At 50.7% G+C, this 12068-nt stretch overlaps 1 protein-coding gene across 2 annotated transcripts in view; it reads right to left on the bottom strand.

Moving 5' to 3' along the window:
* Positions 1 to 3001: 3001 nt before the first annotated feature.
* Positions 3002 to 12068, bottom strand: part of ATXN7 (ataxin 7) — an 89803-nt gene continuing 80736 nt past the window's right edge. For both annotated transcript variants that reach the window (XM_077760253.1, XM_077760254.1), the window contains 4 exons: positions 11337 to 11535; positions 10825 to 10946; positions 5636 to 6614; positions 3002 to 3114 (listed from right to left, as the gene is read on the bottom strand). In XM_077760253.1, the coding sequence (XP_077616379.1) occupies positions 3097 to 3114; positions 5636 to 6614; positions 10825 to 10946; positions 11337 to 11535 (1318 nt within the window). In that variant the 3' untranslated portion in view covers positions 3002 to 3096. The remainder of the gene's footprint in view (positions 3115 to 5635; positions 6615 to 10824; positions 10947 to 11336; positions 11536 to 12068) is intronic.

The raw sequence follows: 12068 nt of genomic DNA, 5'->3' as shown, positions 1-12068 counted from the left end.
CGCACAGGCACGCGCGCACACGTTCACACGCAAAACACCAACAGAAGAGAAGCAGTGTGTCACTTGGTTACATGTAGTCTATCGGGAAATCAGGCAGCTAGAGAGAAGCAATGCCCGCTCCGAACGAATCCACTCCCGGGACACGGAAAGGGACACAAAGACTTTCACAGAACAGAGGCAACCCTTAAACTGTAAAGGAGGCAGGTTCTAGAACTATTGGCTTGGCAGTGAACCACTTCAAATTATAAAAAGGTATTTACTTTTATTAATTAATAAATAAATACTAGATGATCTCAATTGTACCAAAACAGGATATCAGAAAAAAAGACCTGTGCAAAAATACATATTTAAATATGTACAATTCATTCTTAACAAAATATGTCTTCTGAAATAGGGATACTTCCATATTTATAATAGAACAAGAAATTCCAAAATAAAGATACAAAAGTAGGTTTTGTAGAATTCTTTGTTCATCATTGCAGCACATTTTTTTTTTTTTTGTAGGTTAAGAAAACTGCAGGAGTTGTCACGAAATTCTATTGGAAAGAATATAAAAATTATCTTGGTTTTAAATTGATACCAAAGTCTGTCTAGAAACAACCCAACCACTGCAAATTTGGTTTTTGCAAGTTAATTTAATTCAAAAAAATACTTGTACTCCCGTGTTTTAAATGGTCTTAATTGTTCGTTATAATAAAAAGTAGTTGTAGGAGAAAATAAAATATTTGAACAGTCTAAAATTTAATAGCACTGTTTAGAATAGGTCTGTTTGTGGCAGGCAGAATCCAAAATGGCTAATTTCCTAATCCCGATCATCTGTGTACTACCGGGAGACATAATGAAATTCAATTAAAACCTCAGTCTAAGAAATCAAATGATCAACACTCCCTTATCTAAGTATCTACATAATTCTGAATCAACTTGCTATCATGGGTCCTATTCACATCTTTCGGAACGTGATCTGTCTATAAATTCCATTGCTAGAAGCAACTTTATTTATATCCATCAAGTCCCCTTGGCTCTGAAAATAAATTCTACCCATACCCCATTGCACTTGTCACCAAGGAATCAACTAAGTCCGTTCTGATTCCCTTTTACTTCCATTCTCTCCCTCCGCTGGGATGGAGCAACCATACTGATTTCTCCTAACTGCACCGAACTGGCCCATCCGTGCGCTCTCTTTGATAAGCTCTCCTATAGTATCATTTTTTAAAATATTTACTGATTGCATAATAAGTGAACAAGATACTCTTCTCCCCTTCCTTTTAAAAAAAATCAATATTTTACATCAATTTATAGCTAAAGTATCTGCATAAAGTTTTGTTGTCTTACATACTAAGAGAAATTCTGTAGCAATTCACATTATTAGGCTGGTAACCAAGTATTTATTCATTCTACTTGCTGTTGACTTGAAATTCCCTGAAACTGAAGTTTGTAACCCAAGATCTATAGGGGGGAAAAAAAGGATGCACTGCTTGGCTCTGCCCAGGCCCCACCCAGAACAGTGATCCGAGCCCGGGGGAAATCTACCCGCTGGTGTCCGGCAACTCTGCGTGTTCTTCTGCAGTGCAAGCGCCTGGGCTCTGCTTTCAGGAGCTGTGAGAGTGGAATCACCAGTTAAAATGCCCCAGCTCATCCCCCAAATTCACGGACACCTTATCAAGCAATGACATTTCAACATATTAAGCTCTGACTTTTGGGATGGGGTGTTCCACAAAACTAAATGAATAACCAACCCCGAGAGCCTCCAGAGCTCTCTCAGGAAGATGGCGGGTGGTAATCCCCTCCCAGCACCGAGGGCTTGTCGGGGAGACACGGTGACGCGTCACAGCATCTGTGCACGGGCACGTGTACAAATCCGCCTGCTCCCCTCGCTGGGCGCCGGCCCCCCACCCACGGGCATCCCAATGAACACGTGGCGAGCATGGGCAGTGCAGACACACACACAGTACGGGGAGCGCTGGACGCTCGACACAGGAACTCACACTGAGTCCCAGGACAGTATCCACAGAGACCGAGGGAAAAGCACAGAGTGTCCTGGAAACATTTAAGTAGATTAATGACTTAGTGAATGACGGTTTCTGCTGCATCCTAATTATTTCACTTACAAAGGCAATTTTTTTTTTTAAAAACAGGAGACCGGGCACGACAGCCAGCCCAATCTGCCGTGCTGTTTAACACGAAAACTTGAAGGATAAAAAATTCCATCTCTTTGGAAATCTTGGAAAAACATTCCCCCCATAGTGAATTCATCCACCCCTCCCTTCCCCCAACCAAAATTTGGCTTTCCATTATCAAAACTAGTTTGCATTTGCATTTTCTTTAAAAAAAAAATTAAACATAGGATTGCTTTTGTACCATGAAAAGTAAGCCTCTAAAATGTTGTATACTTGCTCTCTGGGCGTCAATGGCTTTAAACCAGCTTGTAAGTTAGAAACTTTTAACAGCTTCTTATCGCAAATCGCCTGCAAAAGGCTGGGGGGAAATACAGGCTATTGTGTCCTGGCGCCTCGCAACTGAACGTCCGTATTCCATTCCTGGAACGTGGCTCTAAGAACCGGACAACAGAGCCCTTCTCCGGGGGCCGCGGGGGGCAGCTCTGCCCTTCCCCGGAAGGCGCCTCCAGCGGGCGCGCCTAACTGCTGGAGAGTGACCTACAGAAGACAGTGTAAGAAGAGGACCTGGGACGGGAGAGGAGGGAGGGAGGAAAGTCTACACTAATGCTCTTGCCATGACATTCTCCCCCAGCCCCGGCCAATCTACTCAACGAGTGGCTCCATGATTTGCTGCAAGTTAAAAAAACAAAGCAAAAACTTCTCACAGATTCGTAGCAAGCAGTCCAGACCACTTTAACACTGATAAAAGCAATTTCGGTGGCTGAACTTGATCCAGTGTCCTTTACGAGTACTCACTGCTACTGACATAGCTTCAGGGAAATCCTCGTTACAACAACAGCCCGGCAGATTTCTACCCTCGAGGCCCACAGGAGGTTGGGAAAACAGACTCAAAGGCATCGTGGAGTCCATAGTGCTGAGTGGAGGTGTAACTTGTCGTCAAAAGTGTCCAGATTATTCCTCCCCGCGCTATTTTCAGCTGTCAGGGACGTGCCTTTGGCTTTCAAAAAAGAGGGGGTGGGGAAACAATGAAAAGGTTAAGTAAGCAGCTGTACACGGCACTGCCCTGATGCTACACACGAATACTGCAAAGGCCACGCACCACTAAAATCTCCAGAGGGCAGGGGCAGTCAGCTATGGGGTTTGGCCTTAGCTTCCAAAAGCCTTCATCGCCCTTGGGCACAATCATTCTAGAAGACTAAGTTTTAGAAAACTGTCTGGAAGACGTGCAGGCCAGGTTTCCAGCTTAGAGAAAAGGCTCTCATGTTTACCTGGTGGTTTTATCTACTGATTTCATTTCCTTGAAGGTCTTCCAGGTTGTCAGCTGAGAAGTGAACAAGGTCATGTGGGCCAGCACACACAGGTGTGAAAACTCACAGCCACGGACGGCAGTGCCCGTGCCCGGGGAGAGGGAACTAGGGCCCCCTCTCTCTCAGAGTGAGCGGTTTAAGAAGCTGTGGGCACCCCAGGGGGTCGGGGGAAGCTGCCTGGGCCCACCTGCCAGGCTTCCTAGTGGGTCCCACTGCATTCCCTGGCATAAGGGCCTTCGAGCAGCTATCTGTGTTAAATCAGCTCCACAAGAAAGAGAGTCGAGGTTCCTACTTTTCTGAGAGGAGTATTCTTAAAGCATTTTGGAATCACGGTTCCTTTAAATTCTGATGAAAGCTATAGGATCCCTTCTGCAGATAAACGAGCACAGACATAAAAATTACGCAACACTTTCTGGGGATTTTACCAATCCTCCGATGTCCAGCCACAGGACCCCCTAAGATCTATGCAGCGTAACAGCAAGGTTTTCCACTACACAGAGGAAATCTTTCCCAAATCCAAACTTAAGCTGAAACACATTTTAATAACCCAAACTGAACCTGTCGTGCCTCGTGGGCCTGAGCCCTCACCGATGGGGACTACCCGAGGCGGCAAACTGGTACGAGCCATGCTTGGGCAGATGTGAGGGCTGTACCAGATTCAAACACAAAACAAAAATACTACATGACTTTAAAAGTGGTCAAATTGCTCATGCAAGCCCCAATCTGCTGTTTCTTTGAAATCGGTAACCAACTTCTGGGAGCGTGGGCTCTGGGTAGATGGGGCTCCTGCTCCCTCTTCTCTCCACAGGTGCTGTGCTGTTCACCTCTGCTGGGCTCCCCCGGCCTCCTCCCCTCCTTTCCGTTACTTGCGGGTACCGAGGCCGCGGCAGCGTCTACGTGAGGACACACGCACTCAGGGAGCTACGGCCCTGGGCGCCACAGCGCCATGGGCCTGCATGTCCCCACGGAATCGGGGAACCACACGCAGAAGGGAGTTTCTAAACGACGGCTCTACTGCTTCCTGCAGCGTCTGCACTGCATCTTTACGCTCACAAACTCTAGTGAATAACTAGAAACCAAGAAGTAAAAGGCCATTTTCACATGTCGAGGGACCCCTTGCTCTAAGAGCCAAGCAACATACAAACAGCCCCCATAGACTTGAGGCTCAAAGAGAAAAATTTAAGCAGTTGCTATTTAAATTCATGGATAATTATGTTCCCTGAACCTTTGACACTGGGTGTTAATTCACGCAGATACTGGAGGGAACTCTATCACAGAAAGAAACTTCCTGGTATATTCTGGAGAAGGCCTAACGTGCCATTTAAGTTCTGAAGATGAAAAACAAAACAAAGCAGCCCCCACACCTCAAGTCAGGGCCGCAGGGTGAGGCTGTGGAAATTCCTGTTCAACCCCAAGAAGAGGAGACCTGCTGCTGTGAGTGAAGAAACCAGAGGAGAGACTGCGACTCAGAGCCACGGATGCTGGAGGAAGGCCCTTCAGGGGGCAGGGGGGCAGGGGACACGGGTAACAGGTGGGGGAGAGCGGGAACAAAGAACGTAGGAGAGAAAGTCACATTCCTTATGAATCTGACACCCAGTCAGCCACCGCTGTACAAATGGGCCGCGTTCATGGTTCTCTTTAAGCTCCTAAGTTTGAGATCTGAGTCTTTGTCTCTGCCCACACTTACTGTTGTTTTCCTGCCTCCCTAGAAAACCGTGAGAGAGCTTAAGGACAGAGTTAACCAGAAAATCAGGAATTCTTTGATGGGAAAAATGAAAACGTCTTTAAAAATTTAAACCATCCCTTTCTAGATCAGTGTGACTGCAGACCAGCTTTCTGCAGAGGAACAAACCAGAGGCACACCCTGCAGAAGGCCCGGCCTGCGTGCTCCCCGAGCGGCCACACAGGACAGGTGCTCCCCGGCCCTGGAGGGGACCCTGCCGTCGTGCAGGCCACGCGGCTTCCGCGGCCCTATGTGCTAGGATGCATGTCACAGTCTCCTTACCCAGGAGCAGCTTCCCGTGAGAAATGCCGGCAGAGAGACTGTTTTACCTCCATACGGCCGTGAACTCTTCCTTTTTGAAAAGAGACCACAGAGCCGGACATGTGTTTACAGGCAAACCAACCAACCCCGCCACGCACATCCGAGCCGGCGCGAGCTCGAGGGAGAGGCAGCGGGCGTCCCCGCGGGGCTCACAGGCCGTGTCCTACCTGATGGAGGAGGGAACTGTTCGTCAGGCCTTGTGCCCCCGGGCCGGCACCCGCGTGTTTCATGTGCACGTTGTTCATGGCTGGCAGTTTGGCGACCTTTGTGGGCTTGCTGCTGCTGTTGTTGACATTGCCTGCGCCGGGCGAGCACTTTCTTTTCTTCCCTATGAGTCTGTCCAGAGGAGTGTGAGAGTGTGAGTAGCTGCCGTGGGAGTTGACGGGCAGCTCGCTGGACTGGTGAATGAACGGGCCCAGAGACAGCGTGGAGTCGCCGCTGTTCACCATCACACTCATCCTCTTGATGGACTCAGCGGGGCTCCCCCCGGGGGGGCCCCTCCCTGACTGCTCGTGCCGGACGCTCACCGAGTTCGCCTTAGTAACCACGCAGTTGAGGCCGATGCCGTGGGAAGACGCTACCGCTGAGGGGTAGGGAGGCCCCGAGTGCGCCATACAGTTCTTCCTAAAAGTCTCCATGGAATGAGAAGAAGAGGAAGAGGAGGAGGAGGAGGAGGAAGAGTGAACTAACAGTGGGGAGCTATTTTTGCGTTTCTTTCCTGAGCCGCCGCTGGTACTGCTACTGGCATTGTGACAGTTAGTGCTGTTACCAGAAGGCTCCTTGGGCCTTAAAGACTTGCTGGATTTCAGCTTCTGAGGTTTCCTGGACATCGGGGAGGAGGGCACGGAGGACAGGCCCGAGGGGGTGGAGGGGGACGAGGACGAAGAGGACACTTGTCTGGATTGCATACTGCACACAGGGTCCAGTGCCCCGGAGGCGGCGGGCTGTGCATTTAGTGTGGTTCCATGAGCTGGTACCGATTTGCCGTTTGGGGAGATGCAGGTGGACGAGAGCAGGACTGGGGACGTAGACACGGTGGCTGCCGTCAGGTAGCTGACCCCGCACTGCGACGTGGGCACCGCGTTTGGCCGGTGAGGAACGCGTGTGGAGGCGGGTGCTGTGGTGCTGGGCACTGGCGGGATTTTCCTGCCGAGAGAGGGGGCAATGAGCAGTCAGTGCCACGGGCCTCCAGGGAAATGTCTGCGGGGGCGCGCCCAATCACCCGGGGCAGAGAGTCTGAAGTGCACGGTCAGTCCCCCCGCTTCCCTCCTTCCAGCCCCGCAGAGCCTTGCCGGGGCTCTCTGAACACTGGCAGGGAACGCCCTGTGCGCCGCACCCGCCGCCGGCCCCCAGCCCCACACGGCCTCCTTCCATCCACCGCCCTGGCTCCTGGGTTCCCCCCACCAACCTTTCTTGCCCCAACAGCAGGCCTGCACGGGAGGCCCCGTCCACATTCCGCCTGCAACACTCAGACCCCAACTTCTGCTCAGCCTGTGGTGTCAGGCCACCATCACATTCTTAGGAAATCTGTCCTGCCCGTCCAGACTCGCCTGGTTCTGCACGGACTCACGCTGCCAGTTCCCAGACTTGGGGGAACTCACGGCAGCTTCCACGTGTGACGCTGATCACTAAGCTCTCTACAGAGCAGTGCACACCTTATTCATAACTGTGCCCGTGGCGCCCACAACCCAGAAGGCACGCAAATGCTGAGACAATCCGTGGATACAGGAGGGGAAAGGAAGGGCAGAACAAGTTCACAGCAATTGCTAGGTCCTCACTCCGGGCTTGGAGCACATCTCGGAGTCCCCAGCCACAAGGCTGGCACAATGTATTCCCTTACTAACGTCTGGGCAAGGTACCGACCTGGGGAGTAGAGTGTCGTTCAAATGGCAAACCAGGGAGGCCCCTTTTTACTTTTGCTCCGATTTTAAAATGGGACAGCTCCAAAATTTCAAAAACCCCTATGGCAGAATTAACACCGAGGTAACAACACAGAAACTGGCCTGAATGGAAGGAAGCCAAGCACCAAGACTGGCCCGGTCCTGACCACGGGCCACAACGAACGCTCTGGTCGCCACACCAGCTGAGGCTGCAGCTCCTCATCTTCCAAGTGAAAGCCATCCTACACTGCTGCCCAAGTGCTCTCCAGCAGCTATTTAAGGCCTATAACTATTAATAAAAAGAACTATTTACTGTGAGTATTTGTACCCGCTTATAACCCTCCCAATTCAGAAGTGTAGCTCTGGCCCTAAAGATCGGTGCATCCGGACCGACCACACCCAAATCCCTGTGGGGTGGCGCTCAGACACAAGACGTTTCTCAATCTCGCTGGAAGATTCCAACAAGAAGCAAAGACTGAGAAGCTGGGCTCCATCCCCATACTACTCAGAGAGGACGAACACGGACATTACCTGAAAGGCAATGAGAAATGATGAGTCCCTGTGCCCCACCCAGACCCTCTTCATCAGAATCTGGATCTCAACCCGGTCCCAGGCAGGCACTCCGTGGGCACTGGCACCTCTGAGAAGCCCTGCTGTAAACGTAGGAATGTAGTGCTGCTCCCACTGGCTGGGTGCAGTGGCTTTGTGTGGCCACCAGGTGGCTCAGGGAGACAAAGCCTAAATACCAGGCTGCAGGACCCAAATCCTGAGAAAAGGGAAAGCTTCCATAGAGGGGACATGTGGATCTCTCTGCACAACATATTGGTAAAAAAGCTCTTTTAAGTCATTCATTACTTTTTGCATAAGGACGAGACAAAGGATATGTAATCGTACTGATCTACGTCTATACAAATCAACTCCGTAAAAGATACATGAGCAATTAATAAAAGTGCTTTCATCTAGAGGCGGGGTGGGGGGAAAAGGTGGGAAATAGGAATGTAGGGACCAAGAGGACTAGAACTTTGAAATGTATACCTCTTTATTTTCATTTTTTTCTTTTTTTTACGCAAGTGAATTACCAATCTAACAAATTCTGCAACCTCTACATTGCCCCCTATTCCACCCCCGCCAAAGAAAAACCCTTTGATGATGATCCCATCCCTTTCTTAAGGGATGTGGAATCATGGTCCCCAGTCAAGAGTGGACAAGCAGTTGGCAGAAATGAGAGTGTGGAACTGGCCTTTGCGGTCATGGTCATGCTCCAGAGGATGTGCTGGTCTATCTGACCACCGTCCAGATTGCTATACTGAAGAAGACTTCTTTCACTGGCATACTCAGATCCCACCTCCACATATCCTTAGCCGTAACAGGTAACTGAAGAGGCTGTCACCCAGAGTGGGGGCCTGCTGGAAGAGGGGACTTTTGGCCCAGCCAGCAGGATGAGACCTGGACCACCTTTGGAGTTTGGCTGAGTGCATCAAAGATGCCAGCTGAGGACTGTCCCCTCCAGCTGAGACGCGCGCAGCTCCTCCCAGCAAACCCCAGGGGCTGCCTGAGAAACTTGCATGCACCTCACTGCTGGCACCTCTCTCCGGGCTCCACCTGGCCCAAGCCTGTGAGCCAGCTCATCGACAAAACATCTGTCCCTGCTGTATTGGCTTTTTTAAAACCAAAGTTCATGTTAGCGGAAAGGCAGGATTTCCCCCTTGCTAGGAATGAGTGACTGATAAGGTTGTCAGCCTCTGACAGAACAAAGAGAGAGACAGTGGATGCAACCTCATGAACTTGTGTTTTCCCAAGTTCACCGCACGAAGACGCCAACCCCTCCACACAAGCCACTAGGAACCGAAACTAAATGCACCCCAACTGCTGGCCATGAACCACTCATCAGGATAACAGGGAGAAGCCATGCTGAGGACACTTGTAAACTCTTAGGAGTACGCTCCCCAAGTCCTGGCGGGTAGTGTGAAGAAATATGAAGCTGAGATTTCACGTATTTGGGGGTTTTCTGATATTTGGAGACCCCCAGAATCCCAACAAACCAGTGCCCCGACTCTTTCCTGAGCAAGGGCAATGGTCCTTCAGTGAAGAAGGAAGAGGAGCCTCTTACCTAGTAAAGCCCAGGAAGCAATGTGAAATCAGATAGTAGGGCACCACGGCTCTGGGTCTGATTTTCTAAGTGAAGAATGCAAGTCCTGTTAATGATCACGGAGGTGGTTTTCTGGATTGTGGACTATCTGAGGCCTCTGACCAGCTTTGTCTGCCTTTAGGAAACCAAGGCGGCCAGGCAGGTGGATGTACTGGCAGAGTGTGCTCAGGGAGGCACGAGGAAATGATGCCCAAATGGAGAATATGGAATGACATGTGGATTACTGGGCAGCCCCCCTGCTTTAGCAAAACTCAGTATTTCCCAAAGCAGGTTCCACCAAATGTTAGTTCCCAGAAATGCTCCCCTAAAGAGGTTCCCAGGTCAAAACAGCTTGGGAGATGTTCCACGTTATAAATAACATCTCCTGCTTTGAGAGTTATAATCAAGCGCCTTCAAGGCTCTGAGAAGTCCTGCGGTAATGAAAATGGGATGTCACTTGAGAAAAAGCTAAGCCCTCTGGCCACGGAACTCTTCTTCCACTTAGAATCCCATGTAGGAAATAGCTGCACACATACTGCCACACCAGATGACCATCTTATACTGTAAATCAGAACACACAGCTCCTCTTCCTGAAAGCCTCTGCAGCTCCCACTGCACTCAGAATCAACCTCAGGGTCATCTGGTCCCTGCCAGCTTCTTAGGTCTCATCTTGCACCATGATCAACCACTTTCTTGCCTTTTTCAAGCAAGTATGATCTTTTCTGACTCAAGACCTTTGCACACATGGTTCTTTCTGCCCGCCCCACCCTCCCCTGTCTGCTTCTCCTCATCCATCTCTGGCTCTTCTCTAGGACCAACGCTTCAGCGAGACTTTCCCTGAATCCCTCGGGCTTGTTGTTTGCTCATCCTAGCTCTTAGTTTGGAAATAAAGGGCCTCTGGGTCCAGATCCTGGCCCTACCACCAACTTGCTGTGTGACTTCTCAGTTCCATGATCCGTAAAATAGGGAAAGTCAAGGTCACTGGAGACCGCACAGTGTGTTTCCTGGCACACAGTAAGCTCTCAGTAAGTGCCAGTGACTGTTAGTGCGTCCACGATCTCCCTTATGACAAGCTATGACCCCTACTGACTCTCTGCTCGGCGGTTTTTGTGCTTTGCCCCCCAACCAGAATGCCAACTCCACGCGTGTGGAACTCCCATGCTTCCAGAGCAAGGCATGTTTGCTGAGAGACTGACTGAATGCATGAATGATGAGGGGCTTCTCAGGGATAGTGAAAGGGCACGTTTTCATTTTAGAGAAGCTCATCTTCATGAGATCAGTCTGGTAAGAAAGAAAGAGGATGCGGCCCCAGGTGAGGTTGGCCCCTCTCCCCACCCCAGGCACTCACTTCCACAGCTGCGCGTTCAGATGCTTCTCCACCATGAGGTTGAGGGCGCAGCGAACCCGGTTCCACCTCGAGTCAAACACGTAATAGCCTCTTCCAATCTGCCGGCTCCCGAATGTGCAAAACTGCAAGAGAGAACACCCACGCCACACGTGCTTGCTAATGCCGGCAGCGGCGCGGCCCATCCGTGTTCTCCCCACTTCGGGAGAGGAGCTGAGCATGGAAGAGCTCTCACTCTGAGGGATGCCGGCTGTGAAGCATGGGCGTGGTGATGCCCAGCCCTGAATTCCACTGGAGAGAAAGGGAAAAGCAGGTGGGGTCCCGTCGCCTCCAGGGCGTCCTGTTCTGAGCTGCTCCACACCCTGACCATGTGTCTCTCTCTCTCTCCCTCTCTCTCTCTCTCCCTCTCTCACACACACACACACACACGGGCACGCCAAGATCCCTGGCACGCCCCTGGCAGCGCCCTGTTCCTGTGTGGGGAGGGTCAACACTGGGGTGCATGTGGAACTTACAGATGCTGGCTGAGGATGATGACCTGAATAATGACAGTCCAGTTTTTCAACAGACTCTTCTTTGTCATCGCCTTCTCCCTCCTCACTGGATAACCGAGAAGCTGGCTCAGTGGCAGGCAGGGGAGGGTGTGGAGATTCATGGACTGGAGGAGGGTCGACGGGGGCACTCCCACCTTGCTGTGCAGGGCAGCCTGGAGGCCTTGGTGAGTAGAAAGTGCAGCAGCGATCAGATCACACATCTGGGAATCAGCTGCCTTAACCCAGATACAATAACGTGTCCAAGACCACCTGGGGAGGCCTCGGGTCCCCCAGGAGCACTGGGGCAACAAATGCTGATCAGGTGGCCTGGGAGGGACGAAGTCACTCTCCTGAACCGCACGGTGTCACAGGAAGCGGTCTGCCAGATGTACCCAAAGGTACCTTATGAATGGTTCTTCCTTCTATAGCCACCTGGGTGGCTCAGGGCCCCTTCCTATTCTCTTCAAAGAAGGGGAGATAGAAGTGGAATTTAAGAGAATTCTTTCTTTGATTCCTCTTCAAATTCCACCTGGATCTGGGTTACGGAAGCAATAAATTACACAGCTGACAACGTGCTCTACACGTGAGAGGGACAGGAGGAGGGGGTATTATGACGGGTCATCTACAGCCTACTACTAAGGGCAGTGCTGAATGCTTCCTATATGTATAAATGCCTGCTGATCCTAGAATTGAGCTTACTTTTTCATAGATGGA

The sequence above is a fragment of the Crocuta crocuta genome, unplaced genomic scaffold, assembly GCF_008692635.1.
Source record: "Crocuta crocuta isolate KB4526 unplaced genomic scaffold, BGI_CrCroc_1.0 scaffold213, whole genome shotgun sequence".
Taxonomy (NCBI): domain Eukaryota; kingdom Metazoa; phylum Chordata; class Mammalia; order Carnivora; family Hyaenidae; genus Crocuta; species Crocuta crocuta.
The sequence above is the reverse complement of the archived record's forward strand: the minus strand, read 5'-3'. Positions and strand labels throughout refer to the sequence as shown.